At 43.8% G+C, this 25569-nt stretch overlaps 3 protein-coding genes across 5 annotated transcripts in view; 1 reads left to right on the top strand and 2 right to left on the bottom strand.

Annotated features, from left to right (window-relative positions):
* dock5 (dedicator of cytokinesis 5) overlaps window positions 1-9728 on the top strand; it is a 40218-nt gene extending 30490 nt beyond the window's left edge. For 2 of the 3 annotated variants that reach the window (XM_069682515.1, XM_069682516.1), the window contains exons 41-51: window positions 373-454; window positions 566-650; window positions 2429-2515; window positions 2631-2807; window positions 4625-4708; window positions 4796-4933; window positions 5165-5337; window positions 5535-5679; window positions 6768-6897; window positions 7095-7213; window positions 7337-9728. In XM_069682515.1, coding sequence (XP_069538616.1) covers window positions 373-454; window positions 566-650; window positions 2429-2515; window positions 2631-2807; window positions 4625-4708; window positions 4796-4933; window positions 5165-5337; window positions 5535-5679; window positions 6768-6897; window positions 7095-7213; window positions 7337-7420 — 1304 coding nt within the window. In that variant the 3' untranslated portion in view covers window positions 7421-9728. Of the gene's footprint in view, window positions 1-372; window positions 455-565; window positions 651-2428; window positions 2516-2630; window positions 2808-4624; window positions 4709-4795; window positions 4934-5164; window positions 5338-5534; window positions 5680-6767; window positions 6898-7094; window positions 7214-7336 lie in introns of those variants that run through there. The other variant, XM_069682517.1, reaches the window with a different exon arrangement.
* Window positions 9729-13219: 3491 nt separating this feature from the next.
* On the bottom strand, window positions 13220-14197 carry tas2r202 (taste receptor, type 2, member 202). The gene has a single exon (XM_069682721.1). It carries the CDS (start codon window positions 14195-14197, stop codon window positions 13220-13222), a length of 978 nt encoding a protein of 325 aa, XP_069538822.1.
* Window positions 14198-16868: 2671 nt separating this feature from the next.
* On the bottom strand, window positions 16869-23837 carry vsig8b (V-set and immunoglobulin domain containing 8b). The gene is made up of 8 exons (XM_069683205.1): window positions 23780-23837; window positions 23394-23473; window positions 19710-19879; window positions 19328-19529; window positions 18954-19106; window positions 18723-18845; window positions 18435-18573; window positions 16869-17526 (listed from the first exon to the last, which is right to left on the bottom strand). The coding sequence occupies exons 2-8, from the start codon at window positions 23464-23466 to the stop codon at window positions 17298-17300; spliced, it is 1089 nt and encodes a 362-aa protein (XP_069539306.1). The 5' UTR covers window positions 23467-23473; window positions 23780-23837; the 3' UTR covers window positions 16869-17297.
* Window positions 23838-25569: the final 1732 nt, after the last annotated feature.

Here is a 25569-nt window from a genome sequence, read left to right on the forward strand (position 1 = left end):
CTGTCCTTATGAGGTCGATGGCAACGTGTTTGAAAGCAGGTGCGCTCTGCGGACGTAGGTGAGGACAGCGGACGAGCAGCAGAGGAGCAGCCCCGCCTACTCCCCGAATTAAGTGTCCAGAGCCCTTTAGACAGAGAGTCACGTCAGTGGAGGTCCAATGGGCTCCATGATCCACCATTGCGATGTCGCAACTCTCCCTCTCTCTACGGCTGTGAAAGCACCGTCACTCAGTCAGTCAGTCAGTTACTCGCATACAGACCTGTGTGTAGGGCTGACCCCGGCTGTCAGCCAAAAAAAACTGATTCAGTACAACTTTGCTTTTTCTGCACCTCCACACCTGTTCCTGGTCTTATCCTTAGCTGAACTTCCTAGACATCCAGAGCTTTACGGTCAAGCCTGTTCTTACCGTGCCGCAGCAGTTTAAAGACAAGGGGGTTCCAGAGCAGATATTAAAGTGCGTAAGCGAACACTTAAAGGCTGATTTATTTTGTCGTGAATACCCCGAGATTTATGGTTCTCTGGTCAAACCACTAACTCACCGCTGTCCTTCCCTGTGCTTTTGCAGCTATTACAGGACCAATGAAGTGGAGCAGTTCCAGTATTCCCGGCCCTTCAGGAAAGGTGAAAAGGACCCAGACAATGAATTTGCAGTGAGCACTTTTTGAATTTATTATTCAGCACTAAAATAATATGCATCAGCCCACAGCCATGAATTCTAAAATAAAGAAAAACAAGCCAAACTTTGACGTGTTTAACTCAGAAGATTAATAATGACATTTCAGCTGGTTAAGACTTTACACCACAGTAAAGCTATCGAGACATAATTTTTTATCAAAAGGGGGAAGAGATGCTCGAGATGAAAAAGAATATGTTCTGCTGAGTCTAGACGTTGCTGCTGATGAAGGGGTGAAGGGTAATGCTTGAGAATGAATGTGGAGCAGAACATCTGACGAGGCTGACGGTGATGAGGATTGGAGATGAACGGAGAGGAGAAGAGCTGCATTGATTCGCCTAAAATAGCAAGTGACAGGCGCGCAGAGAGGAACAGCTTTAAACTTTCACAGCAATAAGATGATTGGCTCTCAAGGGTCGCAGCGAAATGTTATTGGGTAAAATGACAAGTGAAACCCCCAATGTGAGTAAGTTTGGAGCAGGAAGACAGAGAGAGAGGAAGTGAGCATGAAGATGAAGCTACTAGGAAGCGCGCCGGGCCTTCAAACCAGTTTGAAATAGTGGCCGACTTCCTGGTCTGAGGTTGTCAAAATTTTCTCTACTTTTTCGATGCCACGTGTTTAAAACGATACAATCTCCGTTATTTTTACGTTCGATAGTACCGAATGGTACCGAAGCTTTAAAGCGATAACAGATCTGTAGTCAGATTTTCAACCCAAAACTGCCACTAGCAAAGAGAGAGAGCAGCTGTGGTCGAGTGACATAGACAGAAAGGGAAGAGAGCGAGCGCCGTTAATGAAAACAAAGCTGTGAAATGGAAAAATATAAGACACTCTAAACGACTAACTCGCTCACCCCGCAGGAAGGTACAGAGTTTAGTTTGTCTGCAGCCGAAGTCGTGCTTCATCCTGTCGACTGTGTGTGTCTGTCTGCTCCGCCCTCCAGCACACCTGGAGCTCTTTTACTGCTCACACTCACAGGTCGGCAAATACCAGCATTTTGTTAAGTCCTTTTTGGCGTCTAATAAAGAGGCAACAGTTGCGTCTGTTGCAGACATACATAGAGCAGAGAAGAGAGACAGCACTGTCACCTGGTCTGTATATGTTTTCATTTAGTCCCGACCCATGGAACACCACTGCACAATTTTTGAGAAATGGACCAGAGAGGATAGGCGGAGCTAACACAACAAACACACTTGTGTATTAAGTGCCAGAGCCGTATAGACAGAGAGTCGCGTCAGTGGAGCTCCAATATGCTCCATGATCCACCATTGTGATGTCGCAACTCTCTCTCTATATGGCTCTGAAAGTACCATCAGTCAGTCAGTCAGTCAGTCAGTCAGTCACAGACAGACCCGTGTGGCTGACCCTGGCGATCAGCCAAAAAATGCTAAAGCAACTCCCCAAACACATTAACCCACATAGACTACAAATACTAATGTTGTCAGAGCATTTTGTTTGTTGACTGCTGTCAGGATGTAAAGAGACTGCTTTTAAAATGCACGGCCTGCCCTACTTTGAAATCAAAATGTCCTAAAAGTTGTTATTGATCCCTCCCGGAGCATCATGAACACGCATTCGAGCTTTTGGGAGTGCGGGTTTAAGGCTTCATGCACCAAACAGCATATTTCAAAGGCATAAACAGGACTCCTGCTGCGATGCAGTTCTTCCCTAACATCCATGATGACGTCTTAGTTGAACTTTGGCCAAGATTTACTCACATTTATTTCTTTAATATTTTATTTTCTGCCCTATAGACAATGTGGATCGAGAGAACAACATACATCTCTGCATATCACTTCCCAGGGATCCTGAAGTGGTTTGAAGTCAAGTCTGTCTCTGTGGTAAGAAACAAGTCAACAAGTTGATGCTAAAATAGATTTTTTTCATGTTTTTCATAGCTTCTTTTGGTTCATAAATTCATCAAATTTACCTTCTTCATGTCCTTCTTTTGGACAGGAGGAGATCAGCCCTCTGGCGAACGCTGTGGAGACGATGGAGATGGCCAATGAAAAGCTGAGTAACCTGGTGCAGCAGCAGGCCTGTGATCGCTCGCTGTCCATCAACCCGCTGTCCATGATGCTTAGTGGCATCGTGGACCCTGCTGTCATGGGCGGCTTCTCCAACTATGAGAAGGTTTGACTTTTTGTTAAATGAGACTTTCAATTAAATGTGGACAAATAGGCAGCATCATTTAGCTGGTTTATCTTTTTGTGCCGAGATCTTAAAGTTTTTTTTGTTTGTTTTTTTGAAGATTATTTTCTGGCTTTTTTGCCTTTATTAGATAGGACAGCAGAGACGCTTAGCTCCGCCTACCCTCTCTGGCAGACCAACCACTGCTGGCTGATGGAAAACATGTCACTAACTGGGCGCTGCTTGTGTGATTTTCTCCGCGAAAGTCGCCGCAGACACCCAGTCTGTAATACTGCAAATGCAAAGGCTTTCATCAGTGGGCCATAGGCTCAATCACCATTGTGTTACCTCATTCATTCATTTATTTACAATGAAATATTAGAGATTATACCTTTTAAGGAACATCTAAACAAACAATTTAACTTAATAGTGTGTCAATACCACTTTACAGGAAACACACAGAGACATGAGAGAGAGCTTCATTAGAGCACAGACTGAACTGTCCGCTGAGCTGCAGAGACTGTGCGTCACCTGACTGTAAACTGTAAACATGCACGCGACACTGCTGCCGTCACAGATCATGCTAGCGGGATGATCGAGGCAGCTTTTAGTTAAGCGTGGCGGCTTCTCAGTGTGTGTATTGCTGTTATCAGCGGCACTCATACCGGTGTTCGTTAACGCTGGTGAGTCAGTGCCGCGGAGGGTTTACTTTTTTGGCTGCACCTGCAGCACACACACGGCGTGAGGTTGCGTGTGCCGACAGGAAGCAGGAGACAGTGAGTACTGCTGATTACACATAGTACATTTGAACATCGTTAGAAATGGTAGATGACATACCGTATCAATAACGCACCAGCAGCCCACAAGTCTGTTTGTATTTATTTTATAAAGAAACGTGTCGCTCCACCTGAACTTTCTTAACTTTTCATGCGGGTGTCAGAGTCTCAGAGGGTTCTGTTTTGTTTAAAGAAAATAGACCAGATGATAACCCTAACCTAAATGTTAAAAGGTATGATCATTAAATGTATGTGTACTTTTTCATAAAAACACACTGCATTGATCTGGCATAATTTCCTGTATTTTCTTTTATATCGCAACAAATATCACAGAACAAAAAGTTCTCTCATTGTCCCTTTTTTCAGATATGTGCAGCTTGATGTATATTTAAGTGTCATATCAATAACTGAGGTCTGTACAGGCTTACTGTGTTGCAAAATGACATGTAATAAATAAAAAATGATGCTGGGCAGCAGAAATGCTGCTATTCAGATCATACTTAGAGGCATGTTGAATTACTGGTAAGTAGTGGGGAAGTGGGGCACCGAATTATAATCCCGCCTTGGGCACCAATTTGGCTAGATCCGGCCTTGGACCAACAGAGCATGATTGCCATCTAAACAGCCATAACGCTGGTATGGATGGAAATAAGTGCTAAAAAAACGCCTCAAATCCAATTTGCAAGATTACAGAGCCCCACAAAAACATGTCATTGTCCCACTGCGTACAGACTGACTGTATTTGTTAGATTTGAGCTGTTTGCTTGATCAGGTTGAGGCAGTGTGCACAGTTGGCTCCAGAGTAACTGATTTGCAAAAGAATACACCGCTATCAAACATCACCAAACTACACCAATAACAGATAAATCGCGTGGTCCTCCTGGCCTCCAGCTCTTTATAAGCTGCAAAGTTGAATTCATAAGAGAGCCGCTGTGGCCTCTTTGTCATGCTGTGGACACCTGTTCATTGTTGCTCGCAGCTATATTTTCAGCTTGTGTGTTTAAAAAACTGCCCTGCATTTATCCTGTTTTCATCCTTTCACAGGCGTTCTTTACAGACACCTACATCCAAGAGCACCCAGAGGACCACGAGCGCATCGAGGTCCTTAAACAGCTCATCGCCCTGCAGGTACATCCCTTCACCATTATTGTCATTGACTCTGGCCTCAGAGGAGAACATGTATTGTTACACTTAAGTGTCCCTCTTCCCCTGCAGATCCCTCTGTTGGCAGATGGGATTCGCATCCACGGGGAGAAGACGACAGAGCAGCTGAAGCCCTTACACAACCGTATGGTTACTTGCTTCCAAGACCTTCGGGAGAAAGTGGAGAAGCATTATGGCGTCATAACCTTGGTGAGTTGCCAACTGCAAACTCAATTTAATGTAAGAGGGTGCCAACTTAAGCTATTGGCCCTCTTGCCTTCCTATCAAACGCTTCTCATTCAAAGCAGTGTACATTATATTAGCGCAGGACCATAAATCTTCCTTTAGCCAGTCCATTGCAACCTGGAGTTTTGCTTGTCATTGTGCTCCTCCCCTGCCAAGATTCCCCCGATGATGCTTAATCCCATTTGTGTGTCCCAGCCGTGCTCTCTCACTGAGAGGAAGAAGAGTCGCGTGGGCTCCATGGTGATGCCCTACATCCTGTCCTCCACCCTGCGACGCATGTCCACTGTCTCAACCCTCTCCAACGCCTCCTCAGGCCTCTCCAGCGGCTCCACATCCTCAGATGGACCATCCTGCATTTCCTCCCACGAGTCAGTCCCTACATCCTCTCCCTGCTTCCTTCCTCTACCTTTCCCCTGGCTGATATTGTGACGCTGGCAATAGAAAAAGACAGAGACTGCTTTCATCCAACTCTAATTGTTGTATTTGCTCAAATCAAAAAGCACTTTGTTTTTATGATTGTACATCTCTGCTTCTTTTTTCTCTGCCTCTGTTTATTCACAAGCAGTTCCTTGTTGTCCCGTCCCAGTGATCGCAGGGCCTCCGTTTTGTCCCGCTCAGAAGAGGACAACAGGATCGCTCGGAAGAACAGGAAGGAGTGGAGCGTGAGCAAATCCCAGGTCCTGCTGGAGACTCAGTCAGATGCAGATGAGGTACGATCAGATGTTTTTATGCCTCCGCGCCGGCGACAGGCGTGACCGGACGTTACGCTGTATTGTGTACGTCTGTACGTCCCATTCTTGTGAAAACAATATCTCAGAAACGCCTTGAGGGAATTTCTTCTAATTTGGCACAACTGTCCACTCGGACTCAAGGGTGAACTGATTAGATTTTGGTGGCCAAAGGTCAAGGTCACTGTGACCTCACAAAACACGTTTTGGGTTATTTCTCAAGAATTTCTACGCTAATTATGATAAAAGTTGGCACAAACGTCCTCTTGGACTCAAGAATGATCTGATTAGATTTTGGTGGCAAAGGTCAAAGTTCACTGTGACCTCACGTCCACCCCATTCTGGACGCAATATCTTAGGAACGCCTTGAAGGAATTTTTTCTAATTTGGCACAAACGTCCACTTCGACTCAAGGATGAACTGATTAGTTTTTGGTAGTTAAAGATCAAAGGTCAAGGTCACTGTGACTACACATAACACGTCTTTGGCCATAACTTAAGAATTCATACGCTAATTACTGTATGACAATATAGGATAAAGATGAAAAAGTGATGACATTTTATGCCCAAAAGGTCAAGGGTCAACTTCACTGTGACAACATGATGTTCTGCAAAAACACCTTTCTGGCCTTTATTCAACGCCATGACTCAGAAGAACAGAAGGGGAGACTGTGATCATAATTCACATTTGGTCAGATACTGAATTAGTGATTAGTGAATCTTTGGTGCCCACTTTGAAACTGTGGTGATGGTATAGATCTTCTGTGCTGCCGGGTTGAAGATGTTTGTGTGTGAAGCATCCACGTTTCGCCAAGAAATATACTTAATACCTTTTATTAAATATCTTCAAAGTCTTCACTGTATGAGCCCGGACACAAATGGATAATATATAGATGTTTTATTTCCTTTCCCTCTACATAACGCTGTTGCTGAGATTATACAACCTGTTTCCAAGCTTGTATCATCCGGATATTAAGTTTCTGTTATTCAGCTGTGAATTGGGACTTTTTCTATTTTGTCGAAGTGTTTTACATGGAGGCTTATGTTTCTGTTCTCTGTTTTTCATTCCAGACTCCTCCAGAGAAGCAGCCGAGGCCCGTGAGTTTACAAATAGACCGGCGGCTCACCCTCTCTCTGTTCCAGGGTGTTTCATCTCAGCTACCTGCCTCTCCACACACGCCGCGCACGCCACGCAGCTCCAGTATGTAGCGTAAAACTTCTTCAGCTCTGCATGTCATCCCCTAAAATCTTCCTTACACACAGACGAGGTTGAATAACATGCCAGCCTTGTGAGAGCACATCCCGTTTACAGACCTAATGAGGTCACACACGCACACACGCGCTTATTCACTGACGCTCGCGGTCTGAAAAGCTCTTATTTTCTCTCCCCTGTGGTAGGCTATTCATCGCTCCTCAGTGACAATGATGTCAATACCGTCGACACCCCAGGGACCCCCCCACCCATGCCTCCGAAGAAGCACCCGCATGAGATTGACAACCCTGGGTTCTCTTCAGAGGTACGTCTGCTCCAACAAAATAAGCACCCCCTCACTAATGCATATTTAATGTCGTGTAAACGTTAAAATATTCTGTTTTTTATTGCAGTTGAAGCCCTGAGCTTTCTTCTTTTTCTCCCACAGTTCACTCCTCCTTTACCCATGAAAATCGAGAGTAAGCCTCCGCCGCCGCCTCCAAAAACGCGGAAGTCAATGTTCCCTGCATAGGAGCACTCGCCGCACTAAGGTAGCACCTACACACAGGACTTAAAACTCTCAGTAATCCTCAGTTTTAATTGTGGCACTGTGGAAACGCCACCGCTGGGTACAGATGCAGGACCATCTACGTGGGATGTTCTGCAAAAAAAAACAATCTTTCTGATGCAAGTCACCAATAATTCCAAGCAGTCTTTTGTTTTCAAGTTTTAGCTGTTGTTTTGTTTTTAAAGCCGTGAGGAAGAGTCCGGGCGGCGTTCTCTTTGTAAGAGGGTACTACTGCAGAAATAATGTATGAGTCTGGGTACATAAGGTCACTACAGCCTCAGATCCAGTGTGCCTTTTTAAACCGTAATGAAACAGTCATTAGGTGCTTCATTACTTGAAAAGTTTTTGTACAGACTTTATCACTCGCAGGGAAAAGAAATGACCAATGCTGCAATGTTATTTTTAGCTTTTATGTGATGGAGTGACACTGGATGACTTATTTTCCTTTTAGCTGTTGACTGGCATTCCAAACGACATTTTTATACAGAACAAGCTGCATGAGATACACAACAAACTTGATTATGAGCAGGGAATACAATGTACAGAATGTAACTGTTTTTACGTACGATACAATGATCAAACCAATTTTATACTAAGCAATGTTTTAGAGACACTGGATGGCAGTAATGAATGTGTAGAGGATGAACTGAATACTGTCACTGATGCTTCCAAACTGCATCACATTGATGGTGGTGTTCAGTGGAAGCAAGTTTTTCCTTTAAAGAACAGTTCAACATTTTGGGAACGATGGTGTTTTGCAGAGAGTTAGTTGAGAAGGTCGATCCAACTCTCATGTCTTAGAGGAGCGATTGGCCCCTGTGGTGTTCTCTGTAATCGATAGAAGCAATTATATTGGAAATTGGCGCCATTCTATATTCCTACAACACCCAGCGTGCATTGCGCCCTTCCGTTTGAAAGGAATGGCCCAGCGAGAGACGCTGGAGTGGAATACTTTTCCAGTCAAGGACATTGATCGCTGCAGGCAATGGGTCAGAGCGGTTCAGAATCTGAAATACAACGAGAATATACGACGATGACGATTTTGAACGAGTCATGACTTCGGAGGCGGGTGTTGTAGATTTAGGAAGTGTAGTTTAGCAAGCTCCCTGGCCTCCACCAGATGACGTGTTTTACATAGTCTGTCGGAGGTTTTCCAGGGCCCATTGGAGAAGCGGATAGTGTCCTCCAAAGGCACGGAGCGAAATAGCATTTTTTTTCCTACCATAACGGCATTAGCTCCCCGTAATAGCGCAACAGGACCGAGGTTGAAAAACTGGCCCTAGCAGCTGGTTAGCTTAGCTCAGCATAAAAGAGCCTTTGAGAGAGCCTGGCTCTGTCAAAAGGTAACATTGTCCACCCTCCAGCACTGAAAGCTCACTAATTAACACCCTTTATCTTATGTAATTAAAATGGTCAAAACGTGTGTGTAATAATTGCAGTTTGTGGTTTTATAAGGGGATTTATGCAGCTGCGAGGCAGCCAGCAAAGACAACAAATTAATGTCCTCGCCACAAAAGAGTCACGCAAACCCGCTCAACCACAAATGTCATTTTTACACTTGATTTTGTCTAAAGATTCAACATGTTCATTAGTGAGCTTTAGAAGTGCTGGAAGGTGGATTTTGTTACCTAGACAGAAAGCATGCTTTCAGACTTTATGCTAAGCTAACAGGCTACTAGCTGCATCCCCATTTAACAAACAGGAGAACTGTGTCAGTCGTCTCTTCTAACTCTCGTCTGGAAGCAAAATAAACTTCCCAAAATGTCAGACTGCTCCTTTAAAGAGCCCTAAACGCTGGATGGTACAAGCATCAAAGCTTTTGAAGTTCACTTTAGTTTTATATTTCAGGTGTTGGTCGATTCATTTTTTTATCAATTCATTAATGAAATTTAAATTATTGTTATTCATGAACATTTCCATTGTTTTGCACAGCCGTCGTGTACAGAGATGGTTTTCTTTCATGCAGCACAAATTGAGTCTGATTTCAACACACTGCTTTACTTTGGAAAAAGCAACAACATATATGTGCCTTCAGAGTGCAAAATCTATGCATGTAAGCTGGTTTGAAAAATGAGACGCTTATTAAAGTGTCAGTATTTTAGATTTTATTTTTAGATTTTAAGATGTCTTACAAGGGATTCACTTTGTTGTACATTTCCTAACAAGCATCAAAGACATTTTCTACAAACATTGCCTCAAGAGATATATGATGATCTTTTTTATGAACAAGCTGTTGTTGACTGAACACAAATAAAAACTTTATGAAAGAGCAGACTCTCATTTTGTAGTGACATTGATTCTTTTACAAAGGCATCTTCATCTCTTAACTATGATCCTGTCAGCGGAGTGAATACAGATTACGCTCCGTGCCCTCACCGGAGAACTCGCTGACATTTGGAGGCTGCTGATAGCCAGAAAAATAACGCAATCAAGCTCAAAACATCCAACAAACTGGCGTGGAGCTGGTGATTTATGCATTTGAATACAGTTAAAGTATGTGTAGGAGAAAGATGCCTCTGATGCTCCAGCTAAAGAGGCATTATCTGGGGAGGGGTGTCTGCAGGGAGGAGTTTATAGGAGATGTGTGACGGCTGCTGGTCTTTCTAATCTGGATTGTTAATGGCCTGTTCCTTCCTGTCAGATAGTGATGCCCGAGATATCACTCTCCCAGCAAGTCTCAGGAGCAATAACTATTTGAAGTGATGCTCAACCATGCAAAGAGGACAGAGATGCAACTGGGATTCTCCGGGAGGAACATCTTCATAGAAACGCTCTCCATACTGTAGACATGTTTACAGCCTCGTGTTGTACACAATCAGAGGACATCAATCACAACAGTGTTGCTCCCTTTCAGCCGGCATCCTCTCAGCTGACAACATGCCCATCGCACATCTCTGTCTGAATTTGATTGCGGAACAGTCTAAGGTCACAAACACACACAGTTTCCATTTCGTAAAGGCAACACACAGTGGAAAGCAGCTGGACGGTTTCCTCCTGCAGAAAGCGACACAGACGTTCATGTACTCAAGTTCTGTTCTGTCAGCGTACTCGTGTTTTTCAGGTTCTTTTCTTGAGTGTTTGAATTTAATTGAAAGGAAAATGTTCCACTCTTTACTTCAATAGTGACTTTTCAGGTCTAGAATTTAAAGCTCCTGTGAGTAGTTCTGAACAGCTTATGAAACAGAGTGCAAGTAATACTGATGCCTCTTTATGAGCAAAGGCAAACGAGACCATCAGGGAGAAGATTGATTATTTCTGTCTAGTCATTTTTAATGCCAGTTCCCGCTCACTGTGAATATTTTCTTCGGAAACGATTCATAGTGAGGGATTAGTTTGACAGTTTAAAGATGGCAGAAGGAGATTTTCTGTTGTAGAGTTTTACTCACGCATGTAGAGGACAGGATCTGCAAAGATATACGACACCATGTGATACAATCTGATACGGTACGACACGGTACGATAAACTTGTCTTGTAAAAGAGGTGCCAATATCAACACAAACAAGTCATTTTCTGCTTGTGATCTTTTGCCAAAAAAAGGTCTAATTTCAAAAGAGTCATTTACTCTCTTCACTTCTCTGATTGTTGATATGAAGAACTGTTTTAAAGTTGTAATCTGGGAGATCTCTCTCTTTTTGGCGGCACCTGTGGCGATAAACGGTAATTGCGGGAGCACACTTCCCAGATATCCAGACAGTGTTGCATGTGTGACGTCCACGGTTGGCTCCGGTTGTAACTCTTGATTTTCCTCGCTGACGGTCGCTTTCCTTTTCAGACTGTTTGCTTCATCTGAGCGTCGAATTTGTTTCTTTCTCTTTGGATTTTCACTTCTTTTTGAAGTTGTATCTGTAGTCATCGATCTTTTCTTTGTTTGTTCAGCCATAGTAGATTACTGTTTACTCGCAACACTTGCAGAGACGGGAAAAGCAGCCGCTTAGCTCCGCCTTCCCTCTCTGGCAGACCAACCACTGCTGGCTGATGGAAAACGCGTCACTAACTGGCCTTGGGATATTTTCCACGAAAATCACCACAGACACCCAGTCTGTAATACTGCAAATGCAAAGGCTTTCACCAGTGGGCCATAGGCTCAATCACCATTGTGTTACCTCATTGGGCGATAGATAGAGACTTAACAGACATTTATTTAAATGAAAATCTTTGAGATTATATCTTTAAACCCAAATTAGTTATTTTATTTAACTGAAGAAAAAAAACATCAAAGACAAGAGAAAGCCAAAAGGAAAAATGAAGACAAGTTTGTGTTGGACAGAACTCTTTATTTTTGTGTCTTATTTCTTACTACATTAGGAATCTCATGACCCCTGAGATGTATCTAGTGACCCTTAGGAGGGGGCAGAACCCTATGTTTGGAGCCACTGGACTAAACTACCCAACTGTTTACACAGAAGTGACAGGTAATTAGCTCCACCTCGATGAGCTGCAGCGGTAAACTTTTACTTTTGCTACTTTATGCTAAAGTATTAATAACTACATAATGTCATGCAGGGATAATATGCATGTTTCTGCACAAGGAGAATTTTACTGATAATAATTCTGCACGTTTGCAGGACTTTTCTGTGTTAAAACGTTTGCTTATGTAAAGGATCTAAAAACTTCTTCCTCACTGTCATTTTCTTTACAAAGAGATAAATCATGTTCCCTGGTGAGGATTTGCATCCATATTGGACAGTATTTAATAATATCCAGCTGTCATGTCACACCCCCCTCCCTCCATCGGAGAAAGAAAGACTGTAGGGGTGGAAACCGAGGCCTCGATGCGACTTAATTCCCCCGCATCAAAGGAAGTTCTGCCCTTTCCTACTTTGTCCATTTAGCACCCGGAGGGAAGCTGAGTGTCTGTGTGTGGAGAGGGATTAGCTGCACTATTGTATCTCTGCTTTGAACCTCACTAGGTGGTGCCAGAGGGTGTGAACTGATGGAGCATTGCAAAGAGGTCCGCTGCACTTCTGTAAACCTCTATTTACTCAGGGAAGGTTTGCTCGGCCTGAGTGCACTCTTTCAGGACCACCCAGATTCACACCCACACACACACACAGCTGCAGCCACACACAACAACACCTGGGAGCTGCTGAGTACGGCCGTGCACACCTCTGTTGAGGACCAATGAACTAATCCACAAGAGAATATTGGGATTATAAACGCCTTTCCACATCAACTGTATACTTTTCTCCTCAAACCGGTGCAGGAGTTGTGACTGGCATCCTTCCAGGCTGCTGTTGTCTCTCTGTGCAGCTTAAAGTCTCTGCAACCTGGCTGAGAAAAATCTCATAAAGCCTCTGTGATGCAAACAAGAAAAAGAATTCAGGTTGTGAGTACGTTCTTGTTTTATTAATATGCTCTGTACTCACCACAGTCGCATGTATTTTTTAGCATTTTTAGATGGGTGCTGGGTTACATCGCGTCCAGGCAGCCATGCTCGGGGATCTATTTTACAGGCCTGACTATTATTTGTTCTGCTGAAATATTAATATAGGTAGGTACAGTGTGATGAGCGTGTGATTTGGATGGAAAGCAGGTTACCTGACCGCTGTTATCTGGGCATCACTTGGACAGCTTCTGAACCCCCTCTTTCATCTTATTGATGTAAGAAGTTGTAATTTATGGCGATACAGCAGGACGGCGGTCATTACTGAAATTGCTAGCACAAAAGATAAAAGAATAAGTTTCCTCAGAGTTTTTAATAAATCCAGACAATGACAAATTGATTCCAGCTCAAAGACCTGCAGTGTGACGCAAACTCTCTCTCAGTTTTTAACTTTTGCAGGACTGCTGGATGTGGCTTTTTGTTCGGGCACCTTCAGACACGACAAACACGGATAAACGTCCATGCAGACGTTGAATTCACGTATGAGAGCTTTCCAAAAAGGCTTCTTCCCGTAGATCAGCACCACGGCGGTGGCAGTGGTGTAGACGGACGTGAAGAAGAACGTGAGCATGATGATGTTCTCGTGGTTCACGGCTATCTGGTAGTTGACGAAGAGGTCAATGACGAGGAAGAGGGTGAAGACGGCCACGAGGGACAAAGCCATGCGGATCACCCTCATCTGAGAGCCCAGCTTCGGGCCGTGGGCTCCGTTGGTGCTGGCTTTCATGTGGCGCAGGTGGATGGCCAGGTGGAGGGAGATGGAGATGCAGCATTTTATCATGAGCAGGCCTGGGAGAACATCGGCGAGGATCAGGTAGATGGCCTCGTAGGCCTTACCGGCGGGCGTGTCGGGCATTATAACCCCGCAGTCCTTGTTTGCTATGGTGTGGTTGTCGGGGTGAAACACCACCAGCATGGGCAGGCAGGTGCCCAGGCCGCTCAGAGGGATGAGGATCACAGCTATGGTCACGTGTTTGAGGATCACAGCCTGCATGTGTGTGTAGCACTGGTTGGGGGTGTTCACCAGCTTGGTGCTGTAGTAAAACGTGAGGAAGCTGGTGTCCCACATGATGGTGAACTTGAGGCTGAAGATCAGCAGCACCATGAGGGTGTAGGCGATCGGGATGATGCGGCACTTGGCGTCCATGTCGTCCATGGTCATCCAGAAGTAGCAGATGAGCTGGTGAGCCACGTTGGCCACAGACAGAGCCACGATGATGGTCTCACTGGGACTCCACTTCTTGTTCTGCCTGTAGTTCCACAGACTCATCAGCATGATGAAGCCGTTAAAGAAGATGGTGGTGATGGCCAGCAGACCTGTCAGCGCCCAGAGGGCTACTTTTACTCCCCCGTACATGATTTAGTCTTTACCCCAAACACATCTGTGAGGAAATAACTTAATATTTACGTCTCAGAGTAATTCTCAGCAATCTGTGTGAGCTTCTGGAGTGTTTTGTTTTTGCTGCCTTCAAAGAGACGACAAGACGGCAAAAAAAAAAATTATGCACACACTCCAAACCAGACGATTGTTCTTCTGTGACTCAGAAAGGAATCAGTCACTCTTTGTCAGCGGGCCCTGCGGGAAAAGATTCACACAATTAGCTTCTTGAATCACATAAAACACATCCAAATATGTGTATCTAAAAATTGCGTCTTATGGTTAAAAATATATGTGAAGCCTTCAATCCAGGTGGTCTCATGAATGAAGTCGCTGAGGTAAGAAGGTTAGAGAAAATCCAGGAAGACACATCCTCCATTTTTACCTCAAAGGAAGCTCCCGTGGGTTGGATGAGGCCTTTTATCGCTCTGACTGCGACGTCTGCAGGTCGTCACAATTGCTTGTCTGACTCGACACCTTCGGCTGCGTTTGTAAAAATCCTTTGTTTTGTTTTGTTTTGTTTATCCGACAGTTAATCCTCGCCTCAAGTTGTCTGTAAGATCACACGCCAAGGTGAAGTCCTCGGATTTGCCGGATTGTTCCCGGACGCGGGTTTATATATCAGCGTTAAGGTTCGATTTGCATCAGTTATGACCACAGGTTGTGGCGACGCTGTATTTGCATTGACACAGGGCCTGCAGGATATGTGCACGCTGTGTGTATCCGGTGACTTTACTGTATGGGGATCAGTGCAGCGTGGCCGCTCTCACCAGCACTCAACCAAACTCTGCATGCAAATGGTTATTCCTGCTGCTTGGCCACATATTTACAAACCTCTCAAACCACACACACACATACACACACACATACACAAAGACACACACCTATTACCTGATAAGAAGAGCAAATCACCTCTGAATCACCTTGAGGAGCTTTGCTAATGCAGCAGCTTATCACTGTAACGTGTGCTGTGAGGACGCTAACTTTGGACACACTATTAACAAGATGTCGACTTGAATTATGTTTCAGTTTATGTTTCATTCACATTTTTGTGTTACTGCCACAACTCTCCAATCATACGGGATCATTACGACATAACTAATTCTTATGGCCGCCGTATGCTTTCTTCATGAATAGCACTTAAGCTAAGCTAATTTTGTTACTGTAATGAATAATTAATTTTACACCCAACAGTCCAAAACAATGCAGACCATAATTTCTAGGCCAGATTCAGCCTTTTTTTGCACAATAGCACAAACAGTGTTTTTACATGCAGAAGCTCTTTGAATCAGAATGTGAAAGAAAAACTCTGCAGTGCATTTTTAAAAATAATTACCGACCCTGTTAGAAGCTGCGCACGCTCTAAGAAACTTATTATTAAAAGAAGAGATTATGCGCTTTCCCAGGGAAGTTGCCAAAAAATTATTTGTAATTAATTAATGTTTCTATTCCCACGGTTCATGCGTGGATCAAAGGACAGACTCTTGTTGGTACATGAAAAGGCTTTTGTGCACCGAGAATGTGTCCCTCTGATGGATGTGCAGCACAAAGATAAAGACAAGAGACACAAAAGTTGACAGATTTTAATTTGTTCATTTGAGGAGGACAAGAAATAAACACTGCAGAGGCAAATAGTAAACATGTTTTGAGCGTGTGTGCGTGCTTTTGGTGAATTTTTTTGCTCACAAAATAGGAGATTACATTTTTATGCTTTTTTTCCGTCTCTTTCAAAAAGACACATTGTTTCCATTCAAAGGTCCAGCCGTTACAGATGAGTGCAGGGGAGCGCCGGCCCTTTAAGAGGGCCCTGAACACAATTTATTACAAAGGACACCTCAAGCCGTCACCTCTCCCTGCAGCTCTTTCAGTTCAACCTCCACCTTTTGAAGACGGGAAGAGGCCTCTCCAGACAGGAGGTGAGCACAGTGCTGACTCTGCAGGTTAGTGCCTCAGTACTAGCTGTCAGACTAATAACTAGTTTACTTGCTGCTTTTCAAAAATTGGAGAAAAGGCAATTTTTCCTGCACTTTGTTCTGCAAATGAAAATTTCCCGGGAGGTAAAAACATACAAAGAATCTGAAGCATAAAAAGGCAACTTCACTGTGTCCCAATTTTCTGACTCACGAGCAGCTCAAAGTTAGAATTTGTATTTACCTAGTTACAGCCGTGAAAACAGCCAGCAGGCTGTGAAAATGACACGTTGTTTGAGCATGTTTATGTACCGAGTTCAGAAACATCTCATTTTTGCACCACTTTCTTTTTTTATGCACAAATGTCTGTGACGTATATAATGACACTGTTTTTATATGATCATACCAATTCGAGCATGTCAGAACTAAATGTAAAATGTATTATTTTAATATCGTGGAAACTCTTTCTATTACGTTTTCTCATTTGAAGGGAAATAACAGTCGTTGCATTCTAGCATTGGGAGATGTGTTTGTAATGTTATTCTTTTTATGTATTGTCAGCCCGGATATCATCACGCAATAGACGACAGAGCTGAAACACAAATATCAACACAGAGCAGAAACAGCATTCAGACTAAACTCTTCTCATTGTTTTGTTAGTTTAAAAACCAATCCAGCTCTCGCCCCACCTTTCCCACCTTTCTGAAGCTGTTCAAATCTGACAAAGAAAAAAAAAAAGATTGAAAAAATCTCGAAATATTTTTATTGTACACATTTAAAAAAAGCCATGAATTCATTGAGCTACACATGCATCATCATAGAAAAAAAGCACAAACATAATACACCTTTTTTTTTATATACATACATTATACAAACACTTGAGGCAAATCTGGTTAAAAATTGCTTATTTTATGAGAGCATATTGTTGTCTTTAACAACAGTAGTGATGTGCCACAGTGCATTATGGAAGTCAGCCTGTTATACATTAAAGCCTGTCCCAGGGCCGAGGTAAGATTTCATAAGAGTCCCTAGTAGTCGACCAGCACTCCCTTTATTCTTCACTTAAATATATAGTGTATTGCACTATTAGTCATATACATATTAACATAGAGCATCCTTATAAAAAGTCCTGTTAAAAATAAAAACACCGTCACATATTAGGCGTGTTGTTACACGGGGTATCCGTATCGAGGGTCGTATTTGAGGGCTCCAGGTTTCCCCCCTTCATTCACAGGCGTGCTGTTACCCGAGTAGACGGCACTGCGGCCCGACTCCCTGCCGGGCAGATGGCTCCTCACAGAGCTGTAGATCACCCCGGGGTGGGTGCGGTACCCCATCACTGAGCGCAAACTGGAGTTTCTGCTGGTGGGTCTGCTCTCTGGAGCCGGGGCGTCCTCCCTGAGGAGACAGGAGTCACACAGGTATCAATCACATGATCCTCAGGTATTATGCTAATTTCAAGCTCCATATTTCACTCTGTGATACCTGTGGAGTAGCTTAGCATAATTCACAGTTAAAATAACTCATTTTTCTCACACTGGTGCTCTGAAACGACTCAGCTCTGTCCCATTAAGGAACCCCACCCCTACAAGCCCACTTTCTTCTGATTGGCCAGCTCTACAGGCGGTCTACAGAGGATGCTCCATTCATAGCCTGCGTAGAGCATTAAAGCCGAACTGAAATGAGACGGTCTGGTCTACGGACCATTTGCTGTTCCCACCCTTACCCTTGCGCCGCTCCTATCGCCTGGCAACAGGTAGCTAGCAGGCTAACTAGCTAGGATAACTAACATGGAGTAAGTTAACCTATTATTTTAAAGATAATTTGTTTCAAGGACCCTTTAGTATTCTATTTATGGCGAGTGTTTTCCTCGCCCACATTAAAGTCGGCCATTTTGTTTGAATCGGCACACAATGCAGCCCGGGAAACAGAGGACGAATTTGTCGGCTGCATCTGAATGAGCCTTTCGAATTGGGACGGCCTTCAGCGCGCCGCTGTGACACAATCAGCCTTCAAATACACCCTTCGAAGGCTGCAGCCTCTGAAATGGGACACAGATGATGTGACTTTACAAATTGCAGTGTGAAGGAAAAAAACTCTGTGAAACCTGGTGATCACAGCAGCCTGAGCTGAGAAGCCTGAGGATTACTCCAACATACTTTTACCAACAGATTTGAAACTTCACCCACGTTCAGTCTGGACATCCAACATTGTAACGTTGTTTTCACATATGTCTTTAAATGTGAAACAGCATGATACGCCTTCTTTAAGGATGTTTGAAATTGATCGTGGCCCTGATGTAATACCTTATTTCATTTGCGACCTCTTTCTGATAGCGGCGCTTGTGGCAGCAGCAGATCAGGAGCCAGATGAGAAACAGGAGGAGCAGCAGCAGCAGGATAGCACCTATCACCGCCCCGACGATGACACCCACCTTGTCTGTAGCTGGAAGAGAGGACAGAAGATCAAACGAGTGTTACTCTCCCGCTTTGCAGTCATGATATATTTGCGGATTCTTTGCATTCCCTTTGATTCTGCAAATTGCATCGCAGCTTAAGAGTAAATGAAATGATAAGACTTGCGGACAGACTTACGGTTGTATGCATGCAGTGCATATCTGCACTGAGCTTGGCCGACAGCGTTTTTAGCCTCACACATGTAGGTTCCAATGTTGCTGTCTGAGTGGTTCTTTATCAAGAGCTCCCCAGTCTGAACGTCTTAATGAAAGAAGGCAGCATTCAATACAAACACATTATTCAAATTATGCAAACTCATCTTCATGAATGCATTAAATTAAATCCTTTTCCGTCAAGCTGTTTCCTCACCTTGTGTTGCTGTGGCTGGAATTGCACCTCCACTCGCTCTCTTCCACGTGTAGCTAAGAGGAGTCGACCCCTGTGAGGATTTACAGCGGAGGGAGACGGTTCCGCCTCTCTCCTCGCCGCCTTCGACCCAACACTTTGGCGCCGATGGGCGGACTGGTGAAAAGGAATAAAGAAACACATGGCACAAACACTGCTCTTAGAGGATTGTTGAATGTGTGGAAAGGGGAGAACACTCAGAGGAATGACTGAGGAAGGTGTGATTATAGCCTAGAAGGAGCGTCGACATGCCAGGCGAGCGACGGCAGCATTTAAAAGAAGAAAGAGACGCTGAGAAAACAAACAGGTAAAACCAGTAAAAAGGAATTCCTCCTCACCCATCACCACCACGGTGACTTTTCTCACGTCGACGCCCGGTGCTTTCTTGACTTTACACTGGTAGGTGGCCGTGTCCTTGAGGTTCAGAGAGGAGATGGCGATGGAGGCGTCCCCCTCCTTGGGGTTCCCGATGAATTTGAGCCTACTGGAGATGCTGGGGTCCCCGTATCGGTGCATCAGACCCCCTGTGAATGATAAGATCTGAGATGCAAACATGGCGTTGAGTGACGGAACATCTGAAAAGCAGGTTTTTCTGCTAACAGAGCCTAAAGGTAACAAATCCCCCACTCGTGCATGTTTAATCAACGCAGAAGTCACTCGTCAGACCTCCCGGACAGGTTTCTCAACAACACCCTTCTCCGTCTTCAAACTTTCACTCACCAGCTGGTCTTTCTGCGTCATATCCGGGCTGACGTTGGACCACTCGATGTCCAGCTCTCCGGTGTCTTGCGGGCCGGGGGTGTAAGTGCATCCCAGGTTGACCGTCTCCCCCTGGGCCATTTGGATGGTCTGTGGCCCGGAAGAGGTCACCTGCATCGCCTTCGTAACATCTGAAAGGGGTCAGAAAAAGTCACATTATTTCATCACGAAACATACACTTCTTCCCCCCTCTGACTGTCAGAAGCATTTATCCAAGCTAAAACACAAACAAAAATACAACTTCCCTCCCAAATGCATCCATATTTTCCCCCTACCATTAAAGCTGTGGGAATGCATGTGCTCATAAACATCTCGGAGAGGAGGAAAGGGGCTGATCTGAGACTAATTGGCCTCTTAAGTCAAACGGAGGCACATGGAGCTGGAATAAAAGTATAAATGTTCGGCCTATTTCTGCGAAATACGAGCTACGTTTTAATTTAAACCTCTCGAGGCTCATTAGCTGTCAGAATAATGTTAGTAAATGAAGATGAAAAGTGAACGCATGAGGAAACATGAAAAATGTACTTGACAAGTGGCAGTTAAAAGCTGTCTCTGAGTTGTAACACACCCCGCTGACTCATTGTTTATGTCCATGGATTTTAATTATCGCTGATGGCTTGACGTTTATGGAACGAACTCAATGCTTATTATTATTAGGTTGCAATGCATTCAACGGATTTGAGTTATTTGTCTTGCTAATGTTGCAGCTTCTCAGACATCTGCATAAAAAAATCTCTTCATCGTTTTCCCGTTGAGATGTTTAACCTTCTCTGAGTGTCTTAATGGAGCATGTAGATAAATCAAATCAGCCTCTTTTGACTCATTAAATCCGCTATAGCACTTCAATGCCACTGCAACAAAGCAAAGAATGTCAGAGGTATTTATGAAAGCGCTCAAACGGCAGACGTGATGAAGGGAGTCTGAAAAAAAGCTCAAATTAGTCAGTCAAATGTTTACACTGTGAAAGCTCCCCTGGGCCAAACGCTGTGATCCAAGTAAGACGAGTTTTCATGAGAGGCTGCTAGGCTAACTTCCCAGTGAGTACAGTGAATGAGCTCAACAGAAAGAGCCGCACATGCTCAAACACTTGGCTCCAGTAACATCTTTCACTCAGTTTGATACTGGGGAACTGGAACTTGAAGAATCAATCAAGGCTCTAACAGCGGGCTGTAAACTCGGGCTTTAATGAGGTGGCGCAACATCAGGGTTTAAGAGAGCTTACGGTTTTTTTCATTCATTTTTCATTTCATTTATTTTATTCATAAAGCATGTTTGAAACCGCCGCAGCTGACCAAAGCGCTGTTCAAGACCAAAATCTACAGAAGATCAAACTAATCTAAAAGCACACGAGCATGAGAAATACGGCACGAAGGCGGGATGAAAAAGTGTTAAAGACGGTTTTGGTCAAACGCCGACTTATGTTTGTGCAAAAGTCATGAAATAATAATCTATTGATTCGTGTACATGTTCGCAATTCTCCTTGTTTTTTCTGAGTCAGCCAGCCTGAATTTTAAACTTCTGCATTTCAAATTTAACTTCTTTTCCAGCCTGCAGTGCACAATTCTCTTCGTGTCAGTCAGCCAGAAGGCATCACGTGTTTATGGAACAAATCACGTGACCCGGTATCCGCCAGAGACTTTCTGCTCGAAGGCTCTTTGTGTTTAACCCAAGTCAACATGACCCAATATACCGTATATATATATAGCCTGAACCATGATGATGATAACATTACCAAGTAGTTTTGGTGGAAGAAACGATCGCAGTGGTTTTCGTTAGCATTTGGTAATTTATCAGATCTATAAAAGAAGGAAGTAAACTTAGGTTACGTATGTGACGTCTCTTCAGTTAAAATGATTGAATTTGACTTTTTGGACTCACAAAAACATTTAGGTCTCTTTGGTGGAAGTCCTGTTTTGTCCAATTTGTCCTTCTCAACAAATATCCCAGCAGATTGGGGCCCTATGTGTGTGAATTAACTTCCTTGCCTTTTATTTCCCTTAGAAGTTCACGAATGTTAACTGAAACCGCTATCTTATTTTTTCCAAACCTTACTTAGTATTTTTGGTGCCAAAACCTAATCGAACTTCAGCAGTTTTTTCCATAAGATTAAAGATATAATCTTGAAGTTCTTAGTTTCGTTCTATTTGGCGACACCTTATGGTGATAAAAGGATATTGTGGGTGCATACGTTGAAGATAACCAGACGTCCACGGTTGGCTCTGGTTGTAACTCTTGATTTTCCTCGCTGACGGTCGCTTTCCTTTTTAGACTGTTTGCCTTCATCTGAGCGTCGAATTTGTTCCTTTTTCTTTGGATTTTCACTTCTTGTTGAAGTTGTATCTGTAGTCATCCATCTTTTCTTTGTTTGCTCAGCCATAGTAGATTACTGTTTACTCGCAACACTTGCAGGGACCGGAAAAGCAGCCGCTTAGCTCCGCCTACCCTCTCTGGCAGACCAACCACTGCTGGGTGATGGAACACGCGTCACTAACTGGGCGCCGCTTGGGATTTTTTTCTGCGAATTTCACCACAGAAAACCCAGTCTGTAATACTGACAATGCAAAGGCTTTCATCAGTGGGCCATATATATATTGTGTTACGGCAATAGAGGCTTAACAGACATTTATTTACATGAAATTCTCCAAGATGATATCTTAAGGCACCAAACCCACAGTAAGGCTCATAAAAAGATCACGCTTTGGGCTAAAATAACCCGGAAATGTTGACTTTGTGTTTGAAGGAACACAGACAGCCGTCTCCTGGGTGTAACAACGTTCCTGCAGAAAGGCCTGTCGGCTGTCGGGGAACGTAATTTGCGCCACCACCACATAAAACACAGCTGACTGACACGAAAACACTTGTGGGTAGCAGACTCAGAATACACATCCAATTGTACAGTCGTTTGTGCAGACTGAAACAAAAAAGGGAAGTATGGGCTCGTGTTAACAACCTTTATAATATCTGACTTTTCAATAACTGCTGTGAGATCAGGTTGTCTGAAACTTGACCTGTTCCACAGTCGGGGGGCTGCTTCTGAAAAACCACTGTAAAGTCTGAGTTTAGGTTAGAGCGAGGAACATCCAGGAGCCCCCTGTCAGACTACCTGAGGGTTTTAAGAGTAGGCGTGTTTCATGAGACACGACTGACATGTTTGACATGTTTGATTTTTGATTGTGTTTATGCCCTCTGCTCGCTTTCTCTGTGCTGCGTTCAGGTTCATATTTCTTCCATTTCTATGTTGTTCACTGATCCTCAGCTGGAGTCTCTCAGGCTCTTAATTTAAAACCACACACACTCTAGTTCGACCTTTAACACGAGGAGCACATATGAACAGAGCTACGAATGCCATGCGGGGTACCTGTCAGGCCCCCGCATAACGAGCGCACGGTTCATTGATTGTCTGCTATGCTATTCACGCTGAGATGTTACTGTTGGATCATCAGCGAACAGCATGGCAGACCGGCCAGCCTGAATCACAGATCAGCCTGATACAACACCTGCTGTTTGTGATCGCACACCCTCCTCTCTATGAGCTGAATATTTAAGCTTTCCTGTAAACACCACGGCCCAAAAGGGGCGTTTAAAGACATGTCAAATGTTGCGTTTGCTTTTGCTGAAACTTGAAAAAGATAAAAAAGCACTCACCTGTGTTCAGCTGCAGTGTGAGCAGAAGCAGCACAGCCACCTTTAGCCTCCTGATTGTCAATTCAGGCTCCATTATAACCCTGAGAGCAACATGAAGGCAACACATTAGACTGTAATTTCAGTGTCTGACATCTTTGAATGCTTGTTTTTATCTCTAATTTAATTTCCTGGAAATGAAAAGGTTTTTACAGTTTGGTTGCCATCCAGTTGCTAACACATTTGTTTATCTTGAATCTAACACGGGCCTTGAAATGAAGGAACTGCTGCTGATTTTTACTCCCCTTCTTTAAAGGCTTCAATAAATGTGAATATCAACAAAAAAGAAAGAGAAATGAAGCAAAACGTTCTTAAGTACACAAACCTAGAGGGAATAAACAGTGACGTACCTGAAAGTGGAGTAATAATCCGCAGTGAGAGTAGATCCTGCGAGGCCTTGCTGTGTGTCAGGACTGGTGCAGCTTGCTTATTTAGTTCTCAGGTGAAACTCAGCAGCAGTAAGTGTGGCCACACCCTCTCTGTCCATAGTTCAACTTCTGGCCACTCCTAGAGCCGGGGACTTTCACGCCTCATTTAAATACAGCTTTTGTTTTTAAAAAAAACACTTTTTGTAAGTTTGGAAAAGTTATTGTTTAACATTTTACTGTCATAAAACTGAAGATTCAGGGTCGTTTTGTGAGTTTTACTGTCAGTGTTTGAGTTGTAATCGCAGGCCGGTGTCTGATGACGAAGATTGATTAGCTGTCAGTGTTGAGTCATTCAACAAATATGCTGCCGCACTGCATTTCACACTGGACAGCATGCTTATCATGTGACATTATCAGGCACGTCATATCATGTGCCTCAATATAGCAGTTCCTGTTTGCTGCATATAGGAAGATACTGTATACTCCTCTGAATAACACATTGTTTTAAATGTAGTTCCTCTTCAGCATGTTGAACTGTGATGAACTTCTTGTGTTTTGAAAGGGACAACAAGTTGCTGTTACATTTTCCCCAACCCTTCCCCGACACACCCTCCTCACACACCCTCCTCACACACCCTCCTCACACACCCATAAAAACACGCTCCTGGTTGTTTACAGACAGACGCTGCACAATGAGACGCGTGTTGATTTGTATCTCAGACAGGGTTGCCAGGTCTGCGGTTTTCCTGCTGAAGTGTTGCTGCTGTTGGAAATTTTTGTCCACTGGTTGGGTAGGCCTATTGTGTATGCAAATTTAATCAGAAATAGGCTCTTCTTCTCTTCTTTAAACAGAAATCCTTTATTTTTAGTATTATTTTTGATTACATAATTTATTTATACCCAAATCCTACCAAACAGACTCCGGATCATTCAGCACTACAGGGAATGGACACGGCCACATAACAAACCCACACACACTACTTTGCCTGACACAGTTGGTGAACTGCACACAGTCCGGGGATGACACGAAGGTTTTTTGTCGGTACTGTAAAACCGAGATTGCCGGGGGTGAGAGGAGATGTCCGTGATGGATGCCAGTTTTGAGAACATCCTCCTCTCACCCACCTCTATGACCGTCTGAGTTGAATCAATCTGTGTATTCTATAATGCATTTGATAGCAATGCTGTTGGACTTTTAAAGCAGTGTATATGGTTTGGCAGGGGTATATTTTGAGTTCTTATTATGGGCTGGTTTTGTCACACAGACCTGGCAACCCTGATCTTAGAGCCAACCATAGACTGTATAAATAATGGACGTAGTCTCAATGACGTTACCCATTGGTTTCTGAAGAAGCGTTTTGAAGCCTGGGGGTCGCCATCTTGGAAATGCCAGAGCCGGGAAAAGAGGCGGAGCACGATTTACGGGCCGACGATTAAATAAATGTTTGATAAACACTGCACAGGCTAACAAGCAGCTAAAGCGAGCACAGTATACCTGCTACTTAGTGCTAAAAATATTTCAATACAATAACACTAACATTTAACTCACCGAAAAGCTGGAGCTCAGACTTCTTGCACGACCATAAAGTTCCATAAATCCCACAGAGAGATTATTTGTCCAAACTTTGAATGAAAAAGGCTCCAACAACACAAACAGGTGAAGTTAAGCTCAGTGTCTGTGTCTGTGTTGACGTCTAGCAGACAGTCAGCAGGATCTACCTGTCAATCAAGTGATCCGGCCCCTATAATTTAAGGCCTAATATAATTAAAAC

This window comes from Semicossyphus pulcher, unplaced genomic scaffold (assembly GCF_022749685.1).
Source record: "Semicossyphus pulcher isolate SPU_LCO1_2020_fin unplaced genomic scaffold, fSemPul1.0.p SCAF_6, whole genome shotgun sequence".
Lineage (NCBI taxonomy): Eukaryota > Metazoa > Chordata > Actinopteri > Labriformes > Labridae > Semicossyphus > Semicossyphus pulcher.